General features: G+C 41.5%; 1 protein-coding gene across 1 annotated transcript in view; it reads left to right on the plus strand.

Moving 5' to 3' along the window:
• Positions 1 to 27,444, plus strand: part of LOC149205701 (uncharacterized) — a 374,510-nt gene that overhangs the window by 99,791 nt on the left and 247,275 nt on the right. The window contains exons 4-10 of the mRNA XM_089397482.1: positions 3,840 to 3,913; positions 4,058 to 4,213; positions 4,325 to 4,445; positions 4,668 to 4,723; positions 6,837 to 6,891; positions 6,971 to 7,027; positions 7,166 to 7,267. Of these exons, the coding sequence (XP_089253608.1) occupies positions 3,840 to 3,913; positions 4,058 to 4,213; positions 4,325 to 4,445; positions 4,668 to 4,723; positions 6,837 to 6,891; positions 6,971 to 7,027; positions 7,166 to 7,267 (621 nt within the window). The remainder of the gene's footprint in view (positions 1 to 3,839; positions 3,914 to 4,057; positions 4,214 to 4,324; positions 4,446 to 4,667; positions 4,724 to 6,836; positions 6,892 to 6,970; positions 7,028 to 7,165; positions 7,268 to 27,444) is intronic.

Consider the following 27,444-nt stretch of genomic DNA (forward strand, 5'->3'; position numbering starts at 1 on the left):
ACCATTGCATCTATGAATGGTTTCAGGTCATATTCATCTAGAAGGAAGGACATCCTTGCCTTCCAGATGACATAGTTGGAAGCACCATCCAACCTGTCCTGATCTTGAAGTCTGATAGTGGCCATCTCATACAATGTAAAAAATCTCCTCTTCCCTTTTGCTCAACTGCTGCTAGGCTATTTGTACTCCCTTCTATAGTGAGAAACTCTGCTCACAACCACTGATGATCCGTAAGGGAAATCGAACTTCTTGAGACTATAAGTTCCCTCAGGAAAATTTTCCCTCAGTGTGTGCTATTCTTCCACCTGACACTAGTTCTACTTTAGCAAACTGCTGCAAAACTACTGCGTCTAGCTAGAGATCTGCTCTGCGAAAAACACTGGCTGCTCCCTCTGCCTCTGGAATTCCTCGATCTAGAGAGATCGAATTTTTCTGTCCCTCTTAGAAAAATCGATTCTCCTCAAGAAATTCGACCTCTTGGCCAAGGTGACTATGCTGCCTCTGGGGTTTCGACCTGCTGCCCCTCAATGAACAACGAAAATCCCTCTTCCTTCGCTACTGAGCTCTCCGACTGATCATTTGCGCTCTGATACCATGTGAAAATTCCTACATTGGAATCCTATTGCAACAACTGGAAATTATTCTTCTAATTGTTAATTTAATTTAACAATTTATTTACTGTTTGCTACAAAAAACATTGAATAAATCACACCACAATCTACACAAATAAAATTGCGGAAGAATAAACGCTAGAAGAAATGCTAGCAAAGACACATAAAAATAACATAGTTATTTTTGGGCAAAAGTCCCCAGAAAAACCCAACTTGGGAAAAGCGGTGCAACAACTAAGGGTTTTATTATTATTTAGCAGTGAAATAATTCGAGTACAACTATGGATGCCCAATTGGCAATCCAAACAACAAGAAAATCTGAGCAAAATACTGAAGGGAATTTCCCTTCTCCCACAAGCAATTTTTGGCTTGGCTTTCCCCACCAAAACTCAACCTTTTGGAGCTTTGCATCAGCCTCTATGCTGCTCTGCGTAGCTGGCTGGACGACTTGGTTCGGACTGGGCTTTGATGAAGTTGTTTTGCCTCTGGACGCTGAGGAAATCGCCTCTCTATCCTTCTGGGACTTCTACCCTTCTCCCACAAGCAATCTCTGGCTCGGCTTTCCCTACCAAAATTCGGCTTCCTAGAGCTCTACATCAGCCTCTGCGCTGCTTTACGTCACTGGTTGGACTGCTTGCTTCAGACTGGGCTATGATGTAGTCGTTCTGCCTCTGGATGCTGAGGAAATCACCTCTCCAGTCTTCTAGGACTTCTTCCCAGTCTCTAGAACTGAGAACGATTTTTCTTCCTTCAAATTGAACTGCCTTGTTGAAGCAACTACGCTGCCCCTCAGCGCTGCCTGTCTGGGATAATTCGGCTCTCTTGTTGCTACCTCTCTGGATAATCTTTCTTCTAGATTGTTGTCTCTGCCTCTCACTTACTGTTTCGATCTCACTGGCTCTCTCTCTGGCAATTGATTGTTGCTGCTCAAGAAATCGAATTGCTGAAGTGATTTCTCCAAGCTACATCGACTTCTTCTTATAATCCTCTGTTGAGACTTCAACGACCAAGGTTAGATCTTAACCGATGGCTAGGATTAACTTGAAGTCAATTTGTGTGAGTTTCTAGAACATTCACACCATAACTTAATTAATTTTGATTAATTAGTCATATTCTTTAAGTTTAGACTTAGGAAATATTTAAAAACTGACTAATAATTTAATTAAGTCATTTCTAGGCGGAATTTCTAGAAACAATTTCTGGGTTTTGGAGATCTCATGCATTCTAGCATCTCCACAAAATTTCGAGGATAGAACACATTTGATGCTACGAAAACTAACAAAAACACCCAGAAAATGCTAAAAATTTGCGCTGCGCTGAGCCATTTCATTAAGATAAATGTTGGGTACAAGATAAGATCAAAATGCATGCACCTAGCCTTGCTCAAGGCAAACAAACAATGCCCAAGTGATGAAATCAGTTGCTTGGACACAAGTGTGGTTGTCCCCAACCAAGCTCAATGTCGTCCCTATGAAATCTGCGTTGTTGGCTGTAAGAAATGGTTGCTAGGGCCTCCTATGGTGCTCAAAATATTCTGGGAAATTATCCTCGGCCTCTCCACCAATAACCCACAAAAACCCACGAAGGAATTGGCCAAATGTTAACCTCGGAATTTCGGCCCAATTTCCCCTAGCTCCTCTAGCTACTGTCTGAGTTGGTACCCTTGCTTGACCCCAGAAAAATCTAGAAAGGGTTTGCTCTAGTTTTGATGCTCCAGAATTGATTCCAAATGCTTGGCCCTCCACAAGCAGAAAGTGTAACCTGTAGCAGATGTTGTGTTTGTTGCTCCACCAAAATGCTGGAAAATTCCCCACAATCACCTCCAATCCAACTCCAAATAGCCCCAACTCCTCAAACCCCTTTGCAAGCCACCTCACAAGTTGCCTCAACAAAGGACTGCGTAGTCCATGGACAGAATGACGCAGGCCCTCATCTAGGAATTCGAATGATTGTTGGGTGATGCTTTCTATCCCAGCAAATCTCCCTCCCGTGCCAGAAAATTGATCAAAGAGTTCCCCAACAATAATACAATCCCTCACTCCGGCTCTTCTCTCCTCCAATCACTGCGTGGCTCTCTGAACTGCATCCCAGCTAACTCAGAATTCGTGCTGCCTGCGTGGTTTTCCTTCCAACTCCAAAAATGAGTAGAATTTGCTTCCCTAGGGTGGCACTCATGGTCCACCGAAGAAGAGGGTGATATTTTCCCTTGGAAACCTCTGGTGTCTAACAACACCTATGACTCAGCTGAACAACTTGAGCAACAAAGTGTAAAATATCAGATGACCCAAAGTGCTGAATGATGCTGCCTTCCTCTTATGTATAATTTCTGCCCTCTTCCTTCACGTGGGCCCCTTCACCAAGCAATTTGAGCTCCCTCCTTAGCCATTTGAATTTCTCCATCAAGGGGATGCGTATTTCATCATGGGGTGGTCCCCACATCCCACTATGTGATTAATCTTCCCTTTGTCTAATGTTTGGGGCCTCTAGTACCACACAACATTAAATTAATTAATGTCCACCTGCTTTTCCTAGGTCTGTATCCAAAATTTCCCCCATGCATAATTTATAAAAATTGAGAAAGACATTTAGCAGATTTTTATTGGAAGGGATATTACAACATCCAAAATGTGAAGTTCTGTTCCATAGCTGTAATTGTGGGGTTGTACGTTTGTTCCGGGTCCTTGTTGTGGATCCCAACTTCATCATCTGGTTGAGATGTTACTGGAAGGTCTTCAATTGGTGGCAATGAAACCTTGCTTGCGAATACCTATGAAACCCTTCATACGAATTTCCCTGGTTGCAGAAAATCTGTAGCTTGAATTTCAAATACACTGGTGTGGATCATGTAAATCCTTGATTCGTGCAATTAACCCTCAATTTGTGGTTGGAGATGAGTGCCACAGAGGATCTGGAGTCTACGAACGCTGCAGAGGAGTCTACACCGCAAAGGAGTCTACATTAGTTATATAAATATAGCAAAATAAAAATTCAATATCATCGTACAGAATCAGTTCACACTGATCAATTGATGGTATGGGAAATATTTAAAATACCTCTGTATTTGGGTTGCAAAATTAAGTTATAAATAGATATATTCCTGGCTTCTGTCTAGTGGGTGAATCATTTTCTAGGTTTTCTTGACAAATATTTAAAATCGTTTGCTAAGATATGAGTATAATTATCAGAATGCAATGACTTATAATGTCTGTTTTAATTATTTTGTGCCAGGATGATATGGCAATAGCACTGGGTATCAGTCTGCGGCTTTTGGAAAACAATCGATGTCCAGATAGCGTTCGCAAGTATTTGTCATGTCCTTTTCTTCTCTTTAATTACAAATTTTGGTACTTGTTTTTGAGAACACTTATTGTGCATGAAGGAAATTTTTTAACTGTCTTTTCAGTTATCCTAACCTATATTATTTTAAATCTAAATCTGCCATCTAGCACTGCTGCAGCAACATTACGACAAGCAGTGGCCTTAATATTTAATCGTGTCATAGCTGCGGAGTCCTTACCTGTCAGTAAGGTTGGCTCAAACCGACATGTTTCTCCAACTAATTCTGTTACACGGGATGTCAGCCGGAGTGTTAGCACAACCATGTATGTGATTTTCAATATAACTTTAATCATTGAAACCCTGAGTGGTTTCATTTTCTTTTAGTATTTTAAGGGCTTTGAATGGTCTAATAATCTGGTTAAATCCAATGGCAGACCTCTGGAGAGTGAAATAGGTCCTGCAATATCATTTTCATCCAAAGAGAGCTTAACTCAAGCAGGAAAGCTCGGCCTTCTTCTCTTTGAAGACCTGACAGCTCTTGCTGCAGGTGGATCTGTATGTGGCAAATACAATCTTCTAGTTTTTAAATTGCAAAGCTTCTTCATGGTTTATCCTTTAAAAATTGTTTCATGTAGTTTTTTGCTTGTGTAAATAATTTATTTTCAAATGACAGGTTAAAGCCTTTCTTGGGATGTAATTTGGCTGATGTTTACAGCATTGTGTGGTTGGATTAGGGGATTTGTATTTATAAAACTCTTGATTGCATTCTGATGGCAGGCTACATGGTTGCGTGTCACTACTCTGCAGAGAACATTCGCCTTGGATATCCTAGAGTGAGGGTTTATCTCCAACATTTTGTCTAAGATATTGATATGGTTGAATATTAAAATATCCTAAAATGGATTTTATCTCGTGATTTCTTCAATTTGTTTAAGGGCAACTTGTACTAGTTACGGTATTTGGTAATTTTTGCTATGTTTGTTTATACTGCCAAATTAATAATAGATCTCTAATGTGAGTTTTGAAAACATCTCTTGGTAGACACAAATCCTGTTGTGGGATAATTGCTGGAAAAGTATTAGAAAATTTCTTCTGACATTTATAATTGGGGTGTTAAAATGTCACAACTCATAACCCCAACCTAAGCTTTAGCAATGATTTGAGAAAGCATACTGGCCTCTTGTGCCTTTTAAAAAAGCATCACATCTGATCAGAAACATATCACCAAATATTTATAGTTGTCATTTTATGACTTAGCAAGATTAGTCAAGGTTTCAATCAGTGTTGAAAATATTGTTATCGGCAAAATATCGGCGAGGGTCTTGAAAACATCTTATCGGCAATATCGGTGAAACTATCGGCAAAATATCAGAAAATATCGGCAAACATAAAAAATCATTTTTTTCAGATTTTTAAACGTAGCCCATATTTAGCCGATATTTTCAAAACTGAAAATATCGCGATATTTACTCGGCGATATATCATTTTGTCAAAAATATTGTGATTTTTTCAAATATCGCGGATATATCTGTGATATTATCAACACTGGTTTCAATACTTAAAAAATAAGTATGGATCGTTAAAGTTTTCTCTGGAAATGGCCATGCCTCTGTGGTTACAAAGTGAATGGGAATGGGCATCCTGACTCAGTAGTATATTTGAAACAACTGTCATACGTTTAAATGCTTTAATATGTTCAGGAGTTCCTGGAAACAAGTTCTACCGGAGAATTAGAAGCTTACAGTAATCTGATGGTCATTAACTTGCTTTGGCTGGCTGCTGGATGCAATATTTAGCTTTGGAACTTCACTGCTTTTATGTTGTGGTGTGATTGAACATAACGATCTTCCATCTCATTTTATACTGTGATCATATAGCTAAATATAATTGCTCTTGATAAATCTTTCATACCATACTTTAGTTGTCATGACTTACAGTAATTGGTTGCTTTCAATATAAGTCCACAAGGTTTCCCAAGGCCTATGAGACGGTATTGTACTGATGCCATGCATCTCTGTAGGTTAGCAGGCAAAACCTAAACCTTGAAGCTCCCTCTAGCTAATATTTGTAGCTATACGGTAGTGGTTTTATGCATGGCTCTTTCATTTTGACATTTTGCTGTTGAAACTTGAGAGATAAGAAGGAAGATTTTACCAGAACATTCTATAAACTTGATTTTTGAGGGAAATGATGAGATGTAGTCTATGTGTTCACACATGTATTAATACTTGTTTTTTATCTCCTCTTTTCTTATTAATTTGAAAATGCTTCATTTATTACCTCAATGTACGAAGTCTAAGATAGTGACATCATATAGGTTAGGAAAGTCCTGCTCGATGAAAGCCTGCCCCCCCATGGGGAGGGACTCGAAATGAAGGCAGAAAGCTCTCATTACTCTGTGCGGTGCAGCTGAGTTGGTCATGGTGTTAGGCTGAATTCAGTCTCTGTTTTTACTCTTTTGTACTTTAGTACACTTGTCTTTTGTCATATTTGGGCGACTTGTATTTTAATATTTACAGAAGAGTTGCTCAGAGATGATCACTCTCCAGTAGCTTTGTACTCCTATATAATCTAATGCATTATAGGATGTCCAGCATATATAGTATATACAGTTCAGCAGTTTCCTCTTATACTTGCATACTCGCTCTCTGTTGTTTTCTTCGTTGTAGGAGTATTTCACATTTGCTGTTACTGTGTTCATATCAGGTGAAGAGATGATAATGTATAGTTTGTTATGGTACCATTGTTTACAATTTCTAAACAAGCTGTGTGAGGGAGAAGTACAAAATATGTTTGAATTCCTTCAAATTAATTTCTTTTGCTTTGTTTGGGTTGGCATTTTCAAGATGAAGTTCATGGGGAGAAGACAAAAGAAGTCCCAATTCATTTAACCTAAGTTTGTTCTTCTCTTAACCTTTTCAATTTGCTTTTTGGTAACCTTTGCAGATTTGTTCTTTCAAACTATGTATCAGTTTTCAGAACCTTGTTGCCCTATGAACAGGTAAACACTTTTCAGTTATTTCTAGCATTGGAATTATAGGAAAATTAATCAACGTTACTGAAAAAGAATATATGGTCAGGTTTTGCGGCATCAGGTATGCTCATTGCTTATGACTTCGTTGCGGGCAACGGGTGAGGTCAGTTTTCTAGCTCCAGAAAAGCAGAGTTGAAACTCACTAATACATTTTAGCTGTTCAAATTCTCTTCTTAGATCAGGTTGCTATGAGACATTTTCTGGCATTTGTTGTAATTCAGTTGTGATTTTCTCTGAACAGCTTGAAGGTGAGGTAGGCGAGCCAGCTTTCCGTCGTCTGGTTTTAAGATCCGTAGCGCATGTCATTCGACTTTACAGCTCAGCTTTGGTTACAGAATGCGAGGTAAAAACAGGATTTATATCATATTTATAAAAGTTTCCTGAGGAAGTACGATAAATTTCTTCAGTAAATGTGCTTCCATATTCAAGCTTTTAGTTGACATATTAAATATAGTTGCTTCCAGTTGCCTTTAGTTTTTTACACCATGTTTGTATTGCATCTGTATACTGTCCATTCATATTAAAGCAAGGGAATTTAAACCAAGAAAAGATTAAAAACCAACTGCAAATGGCTATGGCAGTATATGTTAATACTCTATTTTTTTGGGAAATAACTTTTTATTGAATCCATTTGGCTGTAAGATTCCTTTTCGGAAAATATTCGAAAAGTTTAATAATTTCTGAGTTTTTACTAGAGTTTTCAGCAGTGTCTTTTGTCGAACAGTTAAACTACACACTGTTGTTGATGATTTCTCACAATTGCCACCTCAATAAATACACAGTGAATAAAATGCACCCAAGTGAAGCCTCCAAGGAATTCAATCTGATATTTTAATACCCAGAAATTTGCATACAGCTGATATACATATAATTTTTGCCACAATGACCACACAACACTACAGAAAACAAGTTCTGGGAAATACAGTCCCTTATTATTTAATAGCAGACAAAGATACAAGGAAAATAGAAAATTGGAACCTGGTCTATTAGCTCAGTTCTTCAATGCTTCCTTTTATAAATGCAGCCTTTATACACCAGCAATATCACCCAGACTTGGTCTTGAAATGGCATGCTGTCTAGAGCAAGTTTACAGCAGCTTGAATATGCCCAGGGAGGAATCTGCTTCCTTTATGTCTCTTCCAATACTCGTAATTAACACAGGGATGAGGAATCAGTCTCTTTGGGAGCAGATGAAATATTTCTAAGGGAAAATTAAGAGTAAATATTCAAAGCAAAATAGACAAACACACCATAAAATCAGAACAAACAATCAAACCATGAATTTGCTTCCAAAACAGCCCTGTGTACTCATTTTATTAATGGAAAGAGGTGTACAATCAAGGTGCTGGAATGAGTGCACCTGGGCTTGCTCTTAAAAAGCTCGCAAAAACCCAAAATGCTCCCTGAATCACCCCCCTCCAAGCCGCTGTAACTCGGCGCAAGTGCTGCGCTGTAAATGCCCGGAAATGGTGCTACTGCCTGAAATGACTTGCTGCTAGAACCCTCTGCTGTTCATAAAATTCGGGGAAATTAATCCCGACCTCTACTCAAGAAACCCAGAATAACCCACGAAGGGTTTAGACAAAGTTTGACCCCGGAATATCGACCCTCTTGGGCTTGGCTGACTCTCCTGCTGGGTAAATCGACCCACCTGAGAATTCTGCTGCTGAATGCTCCCAAAATGCCTGCAAACCTTGTTAGAAGGCTTCACAAGCCTTCCCACCGAATTTCCTCCTCAAACTCCCCTATCTCCACAACTTCCTGGAGTGCCTGTAGCTATGATTGCGCAGTCCCTATGCTGCTGTTACTCTTCCTGCTGCTGTAACTCGATTCCCTACCGCTGATACGAATTAGGATAAAGTAGAACTCCCTCCTAGGGCTGGCACTTGAAGTCCATCGAAGGAAGGGCTGAGATTTCTGCTCGAAACACCCAGTGCGCTGAACAACACATGCAAACTTGGCTCACTGCTCAAGCATGCTCTTGTCAAAAGACAAATTCTGAAAATGATAGATGATGAGCAAAATGAGAGCCTCTCCTTTTGCCTCCAAGGCTGCCCATGTGAGCCCACATCGAATTTCCCTCACCTTTTTTGCACCAATGAGGGCGTACTTTCCATGTGGGCCGAAAATCCTTTGTGGTGGTCGGAGGTCCCCACTCTCCACCAAAGCTGCAATCTTTCCTTCGAACTCTAAAGTTTGGGTGCTTCTCATGCCAAAAATCAAATGTGGGTCCCATAGATCCACTTCTCCTTATTGAAACAATGCAATACCCCAAAATTGAGCAAAATTCGATATTCATTGAGTGGAACACTAAGTAGGAATATCATAGTCCTCCCCACCAAAATGTTGCTTGTCCTCAAGCAACTGCAAAGGATGCTGTAGTATCTGTTCCCCCTCCCAGGTGGCATCCTCATCTGGTAGATTCCTCCATCAGATCAAAAACTCCCTAATGACCTTGTTACGCAAATGTCTCTCCTTGGTATCCAAAATAGCCTCTGGTTCCAACACTAAATGCCCCTTATTGTCGATAGGGGGTAACTCCTTAGCAACTGTAACTTGCTGTCCCAGTGCCTTCTTTAGGAAAGACACGTGAGAAACATTGTGCACTCGGCTCCCCGGGGGTAGCTCCAACTCATATGCTACCTTCCCCATCCTCCAAGTGACACGATAAGCCCCATAGAAGCGGGGTTTGAGCTTCTCAGCCCCATTCTGCTTGAGCGTAGACTGTCTGTATGACTGGAGCCTCAAGAATACCAAGTCCCCAACTTCGAAGTGCCTCTTAACTCTGCACCTGTCTGCAGAAAGCTTCTGCTAATTTTGGGCCATTTGTAGGTTGTCTTTTAGAGCCCTCAAGGTATCTTGGTTCTCGTGTGTCTAGTACTTGGCCCTTGGGGCCCTGCTGTCTCCAAACATAACGTCAACAAAAGATAATGCATCATAACCATATAGGGCTTGAAATGGTAACATACCTATAGACATATGATGCATAGTGTTGTAGTAGTATTCACACAAATGAAGCCACCGTATCCACATTCTCTGCTGCCCTGTCACATAGTTAAGCAAGTAGCCTTCTAGCCACTTGTTAACTATCTCCGTTTGTCTGAGGGTGGTAACTGGTACTCGGGGTGAGCTTAGTACCCACCAAATGGAATAGCTCTTGCCAAACCCCCCCATGAACTTGTTGTCCCGATCACTGATGATGGTCTTTGCGAGACCATGTAGCCGAAACACCTCCCTGAAAAATAATTCAGCCACTTGTGAGACCGAGTACCGGGTTGGAATGGCAAAGACGTGAGTGTACTTCGTCAAGCGATCCACCACTACATAGATGCACTCTTTGCCCTGTACTGTGTGTAACCCGGTAATAAAATCCATCGATATGCTTTCTTATTTCCCCTCTGAAATGGGAAGTGTTGACCACTGGAGTGGAAACTGATGATTATATAAGGACTCCATGCCCAAGGATGATCCAGATGACACTTGTACCATCAGATATTATCAGTCAACAGAGTTTTTTTAACTCTACTTCTATCTTCTTATCATCTTTCTTGTACCCAGATTCCACACCCCATGGGGAATTTTAATAAGTGATACTAGTAATGATGAGTTTTTGAGTCTGTAACAGGTTTAGGATGTTGGGACTCGATCAACAAACGAGTACACATTGGAGTGTTTTTTTTATTTAGTTAATTATCCCTTCTTTTTCAAAGTCGGATAATTTTTTGGGTTTTTTCACTCACGTTTTACCCGAAAGCCGAGGTGACGGTTTAAAGGTTGAGCCCTTAACACATCTCAGTGTCTAGAGCCGATGTATATTACCATACCAAATCACACAAAAAATTTCGTGGAATTTGGTTAGGTCTAGGTAGTCATTTTTTAAATTTTTAGATTTTCCGTATTGCGAAAATTGCAATAAAACATGTATTTGTAATGTAATAAGTGATATCTAGAGCATTTGTATGGGGTATGAGTAATGAAATTTGCACCTCTCACCCTCAACTTTCTACTATGACACACTTTGATGGGTTTAGTGGGAAATCTGGCAATTAATTAAGTCAGAAATTAAATAAATGGAGAAAAATAAATATCCACACATGCTAAATGTTGTGGAAATGAGGTGGAAAATTATGGGGAGTTAAAGTGAAGTCCCAAGGTGATGTGGACTCCTAAAATCAAGGAAATGACGTGCTCAAATAAAATCGAATTTTTGGCATTAAAGGAGAAAGCTGCTTACTTGGAAATTCGAATTTGTAAAGTTAATGCACATTTGGGAGGATTTGGGAGAATATTTGGTGGATATTTTGTGGGAAATTGTCCCCACACAGGTTACCACCCATATACACTTGTCATTCTATCATAAAATTCGAATTTGGCACATAAGGGAAGAAGAAAATGATGTCCACTTGCCAGAATTCGATTTTTACACTTGGCATTAGAGCTCCATTCAACAAATTCGAATTTCTCTTTGGGATTGTCACCTCATGCCATTTGTTTAATCACTTCTACATTGGGATTGACTCCAATGCCATTTGTCATTGTCATTCTTCATTGGGATTTGCTCCCAACTCTCTATATAATAAAGCCATGGGCTCTCATATTGTATCATGTAATACGAGCTATTGTGCTTGAGGAGACTCTGCGAGATTGTATTCACTACTTGCAATATAATACAATAACCTTTGGGGTAAAGCGTGATGGTGTTATTCTCCTTGCATGTGTGGTAAATTCTTGACTTGTTGTTATGCTTCTATTTATTTTCTCATGTCATTATTTCTTTCATGCTTGTTTCAAGTTATGTTAGTATGCAACTATCTCATATTAACATAATAATTAATTATTTGCTTTAGGAAAATAAATCTTCTAGTGGATAATAGATGTATCTCTAGGAATTCTCTCCATTGCACTTATTTAATTTCATGTCGATTTAATGATTTGTGGTGAAGTTTTGTAGATGAATCATTATTTGGTCAAGCTTTTCAAGCGTGAGGAGAAATTATCGGAGGAATCAACCCATTCTTGAAAGCTATTCAAGGAGAACCCGCATGTTTTGAATTTCAAAGTCTCATCTATATCTTATTTGTGTCTTGCAGGGATTCTTTCAAGTTTCTTAAAACTTTTATTTCTTGCATCAAAATATCAAACTTGGAAAAATTTATTTTTTACGTATTGTACTTCATTTATCAATATCTGGCTATTTCAAAGAGCTAAGTCATGGCTAGTCAAAGAGGAGAGCTTTCTCATACTCTTTGGCCTAGCCTCTTGTAGATTATTTTTGTAACATACTTTGTAGTTATTTTGAGCTAACATTTGTTGTTGTAGATTTTTTTTAACCTGTTCTCTTGCAGCTACTTGCGGGATTCATCATCGGAAAATTACTTACAAGTTTGCATGCAGGACCTTGGGGCTCAAATTTAGTGATTACTTCCACCTTTAGGCCAGATTCATCTTGGATAAGGTCGTGTTCTTCTTGAGGAAGACCGAGTTCATTTTGGCCATCTGTCGCTCTCTTTTGGCCATGGCCATAGAGGAGGCTTATCTTCTCTTCTTCTTCTTCTTCGGAAAATCTGTGTTTTGTTGAGCCTTTGTGGGCTACAAATTGCAGAAATATTCAGCGAGGAAAAGTCTATGGTTTGATTCCAATTTGTTAAGGCTTTCCTTGGATTTAAGAGAAGACTTCATTGTCTTTTCTTTCTTGTAACAACTAATAAAATTTCTGATTTTGGGAGCGTGGGTTTTACCCATTGGTATCCCTATCTCCCCACCTTTTGGAGAAGCTTGACGGTCTGGCTTTGTTGGTTTATTTCATTTTGCATGTATATCATCTAATTGAGAAATTAACACAACATGTATCACACTCATTTCACATGCACTCTATTTTAACTTACTACATGTTAAACCCTTAAAAAGTTCAGATTTTTTTGCGTGCAAACACTTTTTACTTGATCTTATTTGACTTGAACATAGTTCCAAGTTTATTTGTGCTTCACCATTAAGCACATTTTACATGCATCAAGTATTTGGACAAATTTTCTCCAAAAAGTAACATTTTATGTCATGTCAAGCAAGTACATTTCAAGTAGAAGTTAATTCTCATTGTTTGGTTAATTTATTTACATGCCCCAAGCATCACTAAAACTTACCTCAAACTTAAGTTGGTTGAATAGACTTTTAGAGACCTTATACCTCTATTGACTCCTCTTTGTGAGATCCAAATATTTGGGCGCGGATGAGCTTTGAGGACTAGAGTTCAATTGTAATTTTGCCTTAACACTAATTAATAAAATAAACCAAGAACTCATTCCATCATATTTGCCTTGTTTGCAAAGTTCTTAAATTTCTTGCTATCTTGATGGTTTAAATTCTTAGATGAAAATCTTATTTCAAGAGGCACTTTGGATGCAAGCATTGTAATCTCTTTTAATTTTGCAACAAGTTTAATTTTCTTGTACTTGGAAATTGATTCATTTTTTGGTTTAATTGTTTATTGTCGTGAATGGTTGATTTCACTTTCAAGTACAATTATTTTGGCTTGCAAACTTAATTGCTTGTTGTCATCTTGGTCTAACATTTGAGTTATTTTTGTATCCTTTGAGCAAGATAGTTTCCATGCTTTGATTTGTAGACTTATTCATCTAGAAAACATTTATAATATCTTGTGCTAACAATTTAGTGTTTCACTTTTCATGGTTATTTTGGCTTTCCATTTGAAAGCATTTCACTTCATTTCAAGTAAAATACAATTTCATTTCTTAAGAGCAAATACTTGGAAGGCACTGATTGTTTATGTATTTCATCTTTATCTTGCTCATATCAATTTTTTGTTTATAAATCTTAAAGAGATAATCTATTTAACAACAATTCTCCTAGAAACTCACATCCTTTTTAACTTAACTTTTCATTAGGGACCACCCCCCTTAGCTAACCTAGGAGATAGCTCAAACGGAGAGAGTCGGGATTTGTGTGACAGCCCCTTCTCTGAGTTCCCTGCTACCAACCATACCTTGTGGGCTCGAAGGCTTTTCTCACTGACTTGTAGGTAGGTGTAGGCAGCTCGGTCAACAGGAAGCGACTGCAATAGGCTCGCGGGGTGTGTCTGCTCTCCCTTGTTCTGTTGGCATGTGTCACACTCCCAAATATGCCTCAGAACATCATCCTTGAGGCCCTTCCACGCAAAGCGCTCCCTGATGGTCTGATATGTCTTTGTGAACCCCTGATGCCCTGCTAATGGTGAATCATGAGCAGCCTGTAGAATATTCTCCCGCAGCAAGGAGTTGGGGACTGTTGACCACTACTGGTCAACTACCCATGCAGTACACCCCCTTTTCTTTGCAAAAAGGGGCAGCACCTGATCAGCGTGTCCGTGCCATCCAGCAGTCATCAGCAGCTTGATCAATCTAATTGTAAACCCAGTCTGCATGTATTAATTGTAAATAATCTTAGCAGATATGAGTCGTGTATGTGAATTGCCTAGGTGGACCTAACTTTCTAGTGGTAATCTACGTCCCGGAAGGTTTTTCGTCTCACCGATCCATGGATCGGCAGAGTTTTCCTTCAAACCTGACCCCAAAGCCGGGATGGATTTTGTCATTGGAATTTTAGGAGAATCCTAGTGTGTTGATCTGCTAGATTATAGTTGTGTCGCAGAACTGGGTGAGTTGTGAGGGTCTATGTTAAAGGGGTTTTCTCCCTTAAGATGTAAATTGTAAAAGTCATGATGTAATGTGTCCTGAGGGTCGAAAAGTGTTTTAAATCCCCTCATGAGTCCTAAGTCCTAGGTCCTAGGTGATGTTTCCGAAGGCTTAGTTCGATGATCCATTTTAAAATGAATTAAAAAATTAAAAAATGAATAAAAATAATAAAATAAATAAAAATTAAAAAAAAATAAAGCAAAAACCCTAACTAATAAAATAATAATATTTTAAGTGAATAAATCGACGGATGAGATCAAGAGATGTCTTGATCCTCATCAACGGTCGAGATCATTTCTACATGGATCACTCGAACTAGCCGTTGGGATCATTTCCTTTAAATAGGGTGCTAGGGGTCATTTCAGATGATTGGAATTGGAAGATCTGTGAGTCTAAGACTGAAAAAGCTCTCTTGTAAATCTGTTTCTGGTTAATAAAAGAAGACTTTGGGGTCCATATCTTGCTGGTGTTACTCTCTTGGAATGCTGTGAGATCATTTCATTTTCTGCATATGTTATTTTCAGCCATTAATAATAGCTTTTTGTAGAGTATTGTGAGCACAGGTATCTTGTTCACTTGCTGGGGTTTGAGTGCTGTTAGGGTTTCTGAAGTAATGGCAGGTATCTCCATTGCTTTCTGAGATCTAGCAGCATTTTTGCCCTCTTTATTGACAGTTGTTTTGAGCTGTGCAGAAAACATCATTGAAGGAAATTTTGTGGGCGTTCGGGGAAGTTCTCGGCTGAACCAGCCAACTCCCGCAAGCATTTTTTGCTGAGCCCAGTTGGATTTGATCCTGGGTCTATCATTCGGTTTATTTATTTGATTTGCATGAGATATTTTTCTGAAGTTCTTCACAGTGAAAACCTCAAATTTTTATTCTTAAAATATTTTCTGTGCTTACTGCTAAATCTGGCTGTTAAGGGGCCAAATTTGTAAATTAATCAGCTGTCTTAGGGTTTCGAATTTTTCTGATCTAGGGTTTTAAATTCTTGCTTTATGCAGTTTTCATTAGGGTTTAATGTTTTTGCAGTTTTTTTTTTTATTAGGGTTCTCAGTTTTCTTGTATCTACAGGCAGCTCATCGGTCTAAAACAGTTGGCAGCTTCAAAAGAATCGATTCAAATACGCTGTCCATCTGCAAGCGTAGTTTCTTTCTGCACATTCATTGAGGATTTTCAGCGTGGGTGAAGAAAATACGTGGACCTGCAAACGATTTTTCTGCCATCGAGGACAGTCAGCCAGCAGAATCGAAGCGCATATTTTCATGAACGAGTTATCTCAGGTTGCTGGATATCTTGCTTTTACCATCGACTGGGGCAATCTGCGGCTCAGTTTTTCCTTCGACCCTGCACATCGTATCACTGAATTGCATCCACGTCCCTCAAGAGATCAATTAAAAATCGCCACCGTCATTGGCCCTCACGACAGAGAACTGTTCTCAGCATCTGCGTATTCCCTTGATCTCATCGGTACATCGATTGAAAGACCAGGAAACGTGTCGGCATGATCACGCTCAGCTTCAACGATTCACAGCTTCATTTTCGAACAGGTAATCTCTGCACCGTTTAAGCGTGAGTCTAATCTCTGCAAAATCGATTCAAGTTTTTTTTTTGCATGTCGCCGTCACCTGTGTATGCGTCTGCATTCATTATGCGTTTCTTCCTGTTTCAAATCCGGTTCCTTGTCTTCGTCTGCCAGGGTAAGCGTATCGATCTGCAGATGAATCGATTTCGAGCCACGATTTCCACGATTTCATTTTGATTGCTGTGGCCGGTTTTTTGATTTAATATGCAAATCCGTGGTTTAGTTTTCGTTGCAGGTTGCGTTTTTTTTCCTTGAGCCCGTGGCGTTGGGTGCCGTCCTCCCATTCATTGTCATTTTTTTTAATGCGTAAAACGGATAGGCTAGCGTAGCTTTAGGGTTTGGTAGTTTTTCATTTGTAATTTTTTTTGATGCGTAATAGCTTAGGCTTATTTTATTTCACGTTTTTAGATTTTAAATTTTAGTTAGAATTAAACTCATAAAAAATCGAAAAGCTTCATTATAGTTTTATGTTAGGTTTTTTAATTAGATTTTAGTTTAATTTTTTTTTAGTTTAATTTAGATTTTAATTATTAAAACTTTTTTTTAGATTTAGTTAGACTTTAAATTAGAGTTCTAGATTTAGATTTTAGTGTTTTAGATCTTAGTTAGATTTAGATTTTGAGTTTTAGTTTAGATAAAGTTTCATAATCTTTAGGATTTTTTTTTTAAATTTTCATTTTATAATATAAAAATCAAAAAAAAGTTTTTGTTAGATTTTTTTTTAATTTTCATTTAATTTTTTAGTTTAGTTTAGTTTGAAGAATTTTCATTTTTTTTTTTTGAAAAAATAAAAAAAAAAATAAAAAAAAATAAAAAAAAAAAAAATTTCGAAAAAATATAAAAATTTCGTGGAAAATTTATTTTTGCCAGATTCAGTTGTTTTCATGTTATATCTTTCATGCTGAATTTTCAAGTCGAGATGCGAAATTGATATCTGGTTAATGGTTTATGATTCGTGGTGGTTTAGAGCATTCATCTTTTTTTTTTTTTTTAATTCTCAATTGCTGGATATCGTTTTGGTCATTCTAAGAGCATTGTGATTTAACTGATGATAGATGATTACTGTTCATGGTCCATATTTTTTATATCATTTAACAAGTAATCGTTTTAACCACAATCTCTTAAGGCACTGGTCTGCTAACTAATCAAATTATTTTAGTGCTTATCTTAATCGTGTCTCGTGTCTCCCAACCAACTGGTCGACAGTTGGTCTCATCATCTCACAGGGACTACCCCCCTTAGCCGCGGGAGACAGGCTTAAACGGAGGGATCGGGGATCAGAGTGACAGCCCCCGGTCTGAGCGTTGTCGTGTCAATCTGTGCGACAACAGGGACCAAGTAAATCCGGTCTCGGTAATAGATCACCTCATTCATCACCTGATACCGATCATCTGTCACCAACCCATCAAGGACCTCGCATGCAAACTTGTCCTTGGAGTACTCAACTAGTAACTGCGCCCTCTAGTTTGGGGCGATGCTCATCAAGGATAAAGTGGCTGGTTTCCTAAACAACGCATTAGCCACTACATTGTGCTTCCCTTTGACATACTCAATGTGAAAGTCATATGCCTGTAGTTTGCTCACCCACTTCTGATGCCTCTCCTGTAGTTGTTTCTACTCCAAAAAGAACCTGAGGCTGTTGTGATCGGTCTTGACTTTGAACCTGTTCTCCACCAAATACTGCCTGAATTTGGCCAACGCATGCATGATGGCCAACATCTCCTTATCATAAATGGAGTAAAGTAGTTCATGGGGCAGTAGCTTCCTGCTCTCAAATGCTATGGGGTGCCCTCCCTGCATCAATACAACCCCCACACCCACTCCTGATGCATCACACTCCAACACGAAAGGCTGAGTGAAGTTAGGAAGTGCCAACACCAGACAACTACTCGTAAACTCCTTGAGGCAATTAAATGACTCCTGCGCTGTAGTGGTCCAGTCAAAAGCCCCCTTCTTTGTCAAGTCTGTGACGGGTGTTGCCAATTGGGAGAAGCCCTTCACAAACTTCCTGTAATAAGTGGAAATGCCCACGAACCCCCTCAACTCGGTCACATTCCGGGGCTCTGGCCAATCCCGGATAGCTCTAATCTTCTCCTCATGTACTCTGACACCATCCTCCCTAATGATGTGCCCTAGGTAGAGCATCTCGGTCAACCCAAACTCGCACTTGGACAGTTTGGCATAAATCCTCCAGAATGCGCAGTATTGTCTTAAGGTGCCGCAAATGCTCTTCCACGTCTGACTGTAGATCAGTATGTCGTCAAAGAACACCAACACGAACTTCCTCAATTTCCCACGAAACACGTGGTTCATGCATGATTGGAATGTTGTGGGTGCATTGGTTAGCCCGAAGGGCATAACCAAGAACTCAAAGTGCCCATAATGTTACCGAAATGCTATCTTCGGGACATCTTGGCCCCTCACCCGGATCTGATGGTACCTCAATCGCCGATCAATCTTCGAGAAGAACATCGCTCCCCTCAACTCGTCCATCAGCTCATATATACGGGGAATAGGATAGCGGTTCTTCATCGTCTTCTTGTTGAGGGCCTTGTAATCGATGCACATCCGTAAGGCCCTGTCCTTTTTCTTCACCAACACAACTGATGAAGCAAAAGGGCTAGAGCTGGGCCTGATATGCCCAAGTGCCAACAAATCGTGGATGTTCCTCTTGATCTCATCCCGATAAGCCTTGGGATGTTGATAAGGGGTGGTGATGACGACCTGCACCCCTGGCTCCAACTCGATAGTGTGCTCAAACCCCTGGTCAGGTGGTTGACCCGGTGGTATGTCCCCAAACACCACTGGATACCTGTCAAGAATAGCTTGTATCTCTGGATGTGGTGGCTTGGGATTTCCCCCAGCCTCTGAGATCCTCAACTCCACAACCCACTCAATGTCTCCATGTCTCAAGTTAGCCTCCATCTTGTGGGCCGAAACAATTTGTGGTGGGTAGGAGTGCATCCCCCGAAGCAACACTGTCTTGCCATCTGGCCCTACAAATTCCATCTCCAACTTCCTCCAATCTGTTGTGACTTTGCCAAGCGTATAGAGCCACTAGACTCCCAACACTATGTTGGTGTCCGATACATCCACCACAAAGAAATGATCTGTCATGGAGTAGTTCCCCATGGTCACTGTCAAGGTTGGTACATAATGAGTGCACTGCATGGCCCTGTCCCCAAGCACAATAACTGAGAATCCCTCGAACTCCTTAGTTGTGATGCCCCTCCTCTGAACCAACCGAGCATCAATGAAATTGTGGGTAGCTCCACTGTCCACCAGAACTGAGACACGCTGCCCCTGAACAGTGCCTTTAATCCTCATAGTTAAGAATTTGGGTACCCCACGCAGTGATGCCAGGACCCCTCCAGTAGGAGTGAAGGAAACTCCCCCAGGTGGTGGTGGCGGTGGTCCTCCTCTTCCTTGCAGTGCTGCACTGTCCTCTCCACTCATCTCAAAATAGGTCTCATCCTCTGCATCGTTATCAGAGAAGACCTTGATATAGTGGGCCTTGCCCGCTGCACACCTATGGCCTGGTGCCCACGGCTCTTGACAAGTGAAGCACAATTTCCTCCTCCTGAGGTCTCTCTAGGTCTCATCATCCAGCTGCCCACACCCCTGATTGGCTCTCGGTGGTGGAGCCTTGATGTCCTTCCCCCTTTGTTGGAAACCTTGTCTAGGGGGTAATGGTGCCCTTGCCCTGGGTAGGGCATCCTGTAAATCTCGGGCTCTCCCAACTACATCTTGCAATGTAGCGGGCCTGTTGGACCTCACTAACCCGCGCAATGGCTTTGCTAGCCCATCCACAAACATGAAAATCCTCCTAGACTCTGACAAGTTAGGCACCATCATAGACAATCGCAAAAACTCTGAGATGTAGGTTTTTGCACTCCCGGTCTGCTTGAGCCTTGTCAGCTCCCCGAAATACTCCTCTGGATCCTTCCTCTCAAATCGCTCCAACACCCTCCTGGTGAAATCATCATAGGCAGTCACTCCTGCATGTCCCAACATGGTCAATCTGTGGAACCACCAGTCGTGGGCTTCCCCTTCCAGATGCAACATGGCAATCTTGATTGCCTCTCCTTTTGTCATTTGGTTCAACTGGAAATAAACATCCAACTTTTCGACCCATGCCTTGGCCGAGCTCTTGGAGGACCCATCGAAGGTTGGGAGAAATAACCTCCCCACAGTGCGTTGCAAATCTGTCCCCTGCATGTAACCTCCTCCATTTTGTCCCTTGGGCTTGTTGTTTCCCTTCAATTGACAGAAATCTTTGAAAGTGATGGCCCTCCCAAAATCAGGCCCATAAGACTGATACTCTAGGAAATAGTCCCCATAGAGTGCCTCCTCCTGCTATGGTTGCCCACCTACTCCCAATTGTAGGAATGGTGGAACTAGGGGGTGTATTTTGAATCAATGGCATGTTGGCATGGAGAGATGCATAGTAATGTGAGGTGCCCGATCCTTCTCTATAATGGAAATCCCCTTGGACTCCCTTACCCTTGTTGCCATTGCCATTTTGTTGGCCCATTCCTTCGATGTTTCAAAACAAATCTTGCATTGCCTTAAGTGGAAGTTGGGAAAACTTCTTCTCCTCCTCCCTTTTGTCTCCTTCATTATCCCCCATGTTGGTTTCTTCTACCTCTGGTTCTGTAGTCATAGGATCAGGGGTGATCTCTAACTGTCGTTCCTTGCTTCTATACCTCTGCCTCCGGTATGTCACGTTCTGCCTATCCTCCGGTGTCATAGACTGCACTACTCCCACAGGCTGTGCCAAGTCTATGAGCTCTGATACCACTGTAATATCCCTAAGGGAAAATTAACAGTAAATATTCAAAGAAAAATAGACAAACACACCATAAAATCAGAACAAACAATCAAACCATGAATTTGCTCCCAAAACAACATTGTGTACTCATTTTATTAATGGAAAGAGGTGTACAATCAAGGTGCTGGGATGAGTGCACCTGGGCTTGCTCTTAGCAAGCTTGCAAAAGCCCATAATGATCTTTGAATCACCCTCCTCCAAGTTGCTGTAACTTGGCGCAAGTGCTGTGCTGTAAATGCCCAGAAATGGTGCTACTGCCTGAAATGACTTGCTGCTAGAGCCTACTCAGAAAATTCTGGGAAATTAATCTCGACCTCTACTCAAGAGACCCAGAATAACCCACGAAGGGTTCGACCAAAGCTTGACCATGAAATTTCGACCCTCTTGGGATTCAATGACTCTCCTGTTGGGTAAATTGAACCACCTGAGAATTCTGCTGTTGAATGCTCCCAAAATGCTTGCAAATCCTGTTAGAAGGCTTCCCAAGCCTTCCCACCAATTTCCTCCTCAAACTTCCCTATCTCCACAACTTCCCGGAGTGCCTATAGTTGTGACTGCGCAATCCCTACACTGTTGTTACTCTTCTTGCTACTGTAACTCGATTCCCTGCTGTTGGTACAAATTGGGATGAAGTAGAACTCCCTCCTAGGGCTGGCACTCGAAGTCCACCGAAGCAAGGGCTGGGATTTCCGCTCGGAAACACCTGGTGTGCTGAACAACACATGTAGACTTGGCTCACTGCTCAAGTGTGCTCTTGTCAAAAGACAAATTCTGAAAATGATAGATGATGAGAAAAATGAGAGCCCCTCCTTCCTTTTGTCGATTTGCCTCCAAGGCTGCCCATGTGGGCCCACATCGAATTTCCCTCACCTTTTTCACACCAATGAGAGCATACTCTCCATGTAGGTCGAAAATCCTTTAGGGTGGCCCCCACACTCCACCAAAGCCGCAATCTTTCCTTTGAACTATAAAGTTGGGGTGCTTCTTGTTGATTTGGGGTAGCATCGAATGTGCTCTAAGCCTCAAATTTTGCAGGCAGGCTTGGGCACAGGTATTCCAAAGAACCTAGAAAGTGGTTTGGGAAATTCCACCCGTAAGTGATTTTATTAAAATAATTAATATTTTAATGGGGTTTTTAAGTTTAAACTTACGAAAATTAAAATATTAATGGGTATTAATCTAATCAGGGGTGAAACTTCTTGAAAAAGCCACAGATCAAGCTGAAACGATCTGAGCCTTTGATTATGTTTTAATATAACGAGCTTGAGGGTCATTTGGAAAACACACGGAGAGATAGAGAAAATCGATTTTCTGAAGTGAAGTTCTCAGGAGGAAAAATCGTTTGAGGAAATCTCTTGCAGTTGAGCGACAAGGATAATGGCTTTCGGAGAGAGAGATTCTTAGCCGGAGATACATCAACATAGAGAGTCAGTAGTGATCCAAAAGTCTTGACACAGAGGTTGACGTAGGGCCAAAAGGGCCCCGCAGAACCAGTGTAGAGGGAGAGAGAGGAGTTCGAAATCTGCAGAGGAATTCGATCTTCAGAACCCAGGAGCCGGGGTGTGAGATTGGGAGGCTGAAATCGAATTTCCTGGGAAGCAGATTGACCAGCCAGAGAAGTGATGCAGCACCTAGAGAGCTTGACGCTGGGATGACGCAGACACTACGCAAGGGCAGCCAAAAAAGCTTGGAAGCAGTCAGTTTGAGGCGGATCAACTAGGCTTTCTCAGTGATTGTGTGAGGTAAAATTCACCAAGCTTCTGCCAATATTTCTCTCTGTAACTGAATAACCTTGTGAGGTATTTAGTGATGTATTCAGATTTTGCTAATTCTTAATAATAATAACCCTTAGAGCTGCTGCACCGGTTTTCCCGCATTGGGTTTTTTCGAGGACATTTGTCCAAAAATATTTGCCCTATGTGTTTTTATTTTCGTTGCTCAATTTCTATGTTTCAGAATCATAATTAATTGGTGTAGGCTGCTTCAGTGATTTACTTCAATATTTCATGAAGAAATCTGAAATAAGCTTGTAATGTAATTTACAATCTAGGTGAAGTAGATTGAGTTGGTTGCAGTAGGATTCCTGAGACTGTTAAATCTAGGAATTTTCACATGGTATCAGAGCTGTTGATGTGAAACAGGAAGAGCAAATCTAGCACTAAAGCAAGGGCCAACTTTCTGCAACAAGAAACAGTTCGAATCCCCTGAGGGATTGCGCAGTTCTAGCCAGGAGGGCCATATTTTCGTGGGTGTCTCTTTTTGAGTGAGCCGATAGAGAGGTAAGACTGCCAGATTGAAAACATGCCAAGGCAGAGGGAGCTACGCAGAGCCACGCAGAGCTAGAGGGACGCAGTTTCTGCAAGCTGAGTGCTGGGCAAAAAAGTCGTCGGAAGGAAGAAGCAGATCGCATAGTGAGGGAATGCTTTGTCAGTGATTTCTTGTCGAGGAAATCAACATTCTGAATTGCTGAGCAGTAGAGGAGCAACAACTTACCAGCTCTATCAGGAGCTACGCAACAGGGAGAAAGAGGGAGCTGTTTGATATTTTTCGGAGGATATGGAAATCAGTGGCTTGAGGAATCAGGACAGGTTGGACGGGGCTTCCAACTATGCCATCTGGAAGGCTAGAATGACTTTCCTTTTAGATGAGCATACCCTCAAGATTTTTGTTTATAATGTGGTAGCTGTCCCTGCGGACATACACCTCAGGATTCAGAGTTAGTGAGACTGGCTCTAAATTCCGTCTCGGATGATTGGAAAATCTTTGTCTAGAGTATCTTGGGCAGAGCAACATTGCCAAATTGGGACGAGATGTGGGCAGCTCTGAAACAAGAAGAGTTGAGGAGAGACCTGCTCAAGGTCAAACTTGACGGGAGCAGCAACAACAGTGGGTCGAAGCCCAAAGTAGAGGAGGAGGATAACGCAACCCTTGCATCGAAGGGATAGTAGGGGCAACAGAGACGAAAGAAGGACGTCTCCAAGGTGAAGTGCTTCAGATGTGGTGAGATGGGCCACTATGCATCCCAGTGTCCTTTGAAGAAAAAGGACAAGGATGAGAAGCATGATCCTAAGGTTGCAGCCGCAAAGATTGAACAGGAGGAGTTCGCCATGACAACCAAGATACCTCCAGGAGGGAGGTGGGCTGATATAGAACTGTAGTTCGATAGAGCTACAAATGGGCAAGATCCTTGAGGAGCCCACCTCTTGGATCATCACCTTGCTACGTGAGCCCATGATCAGTAGTAGCGAGATGGTGGAGTTTCAGTTGGGGCCATGGAGTGTTGATTTGACAGATGCATGTTGATTTTTGGGTAGCATCGGATGTGCTCTAGCTCCGAAATTTTATGGAAGGGCTAAAACACATGAGATCTCCAAGACCCGGAAATCGTTTGGTGAAATTCCACCTGGATTGTATTTTATTAAAATAATTAATAATTTTAATGGGGTTCCTAAGTCTAAACTTAGGAAAATTAAAATATTAATGGGTATTAATGAAAATATGGGTGAGAAGTTTCTAAGAGACGATGATCAAGTATAATTTAATCTTAGCCGTTGATTAGAGACTTAATCTCGACCGTTGATTTCTCAACAGGAAAAGTATAAATGGAGGTTTGGGGTCAGTTGGAGAAGACACAAAGAGATTGAGGAAATTGATTTTCTGAGGTGAGAAGTTCTCAGGAGGAAAATCGATTGGGGAGATCTTATAGCTGAGGGGCAGTGATAGTTCGAGAATACAAATAGAGAGGCGGAGAGAAACTTGTGGAGGTAGCACAGTAGCCGAGAGAGCTAACGCTGGGCCAGTCTGGGGCCACATAGGCTTGACGAAGAGCCAGCGCAAAGGAAGAGCTGCCTTCCACGCAGAAAGCCGAGGAGCTGCTGGAAACTGCTTGAACAGCCGGGAAAGCTGATGCAGTGGGCAGAAGTGTTGACGCAGAGCCTTAGAGAGCTCCACGCAAGCCCACGCAGTTACTACGAAGGTGTAGCGCAGTTGTAGTCGGGGCCAACCAATTTTGCTGCTGGATCAACGAGATTCTGCTAGGTGAAGTGAGGTAAAACTCACTCAGGTTCTCCGCCATTGTATTTCTTTGTCACTGATTTGCCGGGAGGGCAACCAACATTTGTATTCAGAATTTCTTCTTAATAATAGAAAACCCTCAGAGTTACTTCATTGGTTTTTCCGGGGACGTTTAGTCTAAAAATAAGTGTGTCTTTTGCATGATTGTCTCATTTATTTTTCAGTACTTGATCTGTATAGTGGTGTAGGTTGCAGTGTATATACATTAATATTTTTTGAACATTTATGAAAATAACTTGTTAAATGAAGAATATAAGTAGGTGATGTAAATCCGTTTTCTGCAGTAGGATTTCTGACTTGTTCAATTCAGAAATTTTCACATGGTATCAGAGCGATTGCAGATCAATCAAGACTGAGCCATCAACAAAAGTATAAGAAAATCTGTGCTGAAGACAACTGTCCCGTGAGACAGCGCAGTTTCTAGCCGAGAAAGCAGAGGAGGGGTGACGCAGTCACCAAGGGAGGCTCATGTAGAGCCAGCGTCATCCTGATTGGGTGACGCTGTTGCTGCAGAGGGCAGTGCAGTGATTGTTGGGCCATCGCAAAGACTGTTGAGTCTCGTTTTTCCAGTTGCCGTGGCTAGAGGTGCAACCAGACTTCATTTGGAGTTGCTAGTGGGGTGTTGATTCTGTTGGTGCAGAACAATACCTAGTGGGCCAGAAGCAAAGTAGAGGGAATCAATTCCTCAGAAGATTTCTTGCCAAGAAATCTAGATCCAGTGCTGAGCAACAACAAGGAGAGATCAGGGAGGAGTGGTTCGACAATGGTTGGCAGAAAGATTTCTGTGAAGGAAATCAAAATTCAGAGGGAGCTTGTTCCTTAGAGGATTTCTATCGCCAAAGAAATCCAGATCCGAGTTTTGCTGGGACAACAACGTAAGACGAAGAAGAGAACCAATTCGACTTTCATTTGAGTAAAGATGGTAGTTAACGGGCTGAGGGATCAGGACAGGTTGGATGGAGCATCCAACTTCGTCATCTAGAAGGCCAAGATCCTGGCAGTTTTGGATAAAAATTGCATCAAGGATTATGCCTTGAAGAAGGTTGTTGTTCCAGTTGATGATGATCCTCTCAAGAAGTATGAGGAGGCTCAGGCTAAAGCAAAGTGCATAATCTTGGATGGGATCAAAGATCATGTGATACCACATATTGCTGAGAAAGACATAGCAAGGGAAATGTGGGAGGCCTTGACCACATTGTACGAGGGAACTTCCCTTCAGCGAACGATGTTGCTTGAGAGTCAGCTGAGATAGTTTCAGATGCAGAAGGGAGAAGAAATCGATCCCTTCCTTCTCATATTGCAAGGGATCTGTGACTAGCTAACTTCCGTAGGGGCTACACCAGATCCTGAATATATGGTCAGGACTGCCCTGAATGCAGTCACTGAAGACTGAGAAACCTTTGTCCAAAGCATCTTGGGCAGGGCTTCTCTTCCCAGTTGGGAGGAGATGTGGGCAGCTCTTCGATGGGAAGAGATCATATGGTTGACCAAGGTGGGGAGAAGGAGCAAAGGGATCAGAGTCAAGAAGGAGGAAGAAAAATGACATATCCAAAGTCAAATGCATCAGATGTGGAGAAATGGGTCATTTCGCCACACAGTGCCCTCGGAAGAAGGGCAAAGAAGAGAAATCTAACTCAAAGGCTGCTCCAACGCAAATTGACAAAGAGGGCAATGATGATGGTTGCGCCATGAGTGCTCATGCACCTCTAGAGAAGAGGTGGGGCGATATTGCACTGTAGTCGGGAGGACTATATGATAGGGCAGAATCCTTGAGGTGCCCAAACTCTTGGATCACAAACGGCTATGGGAGCCCTTAATGACAGTAGCAGAATGACGAGATTCAGTTGGTGCGAGGGATGATGGAGCAACAGTGGTAGAACTAGAGTGCCAAAGTTTGAAGCAGTGCAGTGGAGTGTTGCAGCAATGCGGGAGGCACAGAGCAGATATAACAACAACGTAGTAGCATCGGTGGGTCAGCACAGATTAGCAGCAGAGGTAGTTTCAGCATCACGGGGCATCCAAACTGACCAACATGTTAGCTTTTGGGTGGATTTTCAGTTGCTTACTTCTCAGCAACTGAGTTGCAGTGCAACAGTTAGTAGTGGCAGTGTTATGGGCAACATATTGAGAGGGAGCAGCAGTACATATGTAGCAGTGACAGTGGCAGTGTCATGGGCAACAGTACAGATTGCAGCAGCGCAATGGATGAGGGGTAGCAGGCCGAGCATCAGTAGCGTGAAGGACCGATGTCGTGGATCAGTGTGATACTTCTACTGGGAAGTATTGCTAGAGCACATTCCTTGCTAAGAGGGAGTGTTGATTTTTGGGTAGCATCGGATGTGCT

Source organism: Pinus tabuliformis, chromosome 1_2 (genome assembly GCF_031772625.1).
Source record: "Pinus tabuliformis cultivar Carrire ecotype Pingquan chromosome 1_2, CPIR1, whole genome shotgun sequence".
Classification (NCBI taxonomy): Eukaryota; Viridiplantae; Streptophyta; class Pinopsida; order Pinales; family Pinaceae; genus Pinus; species Pinus tabuliformis.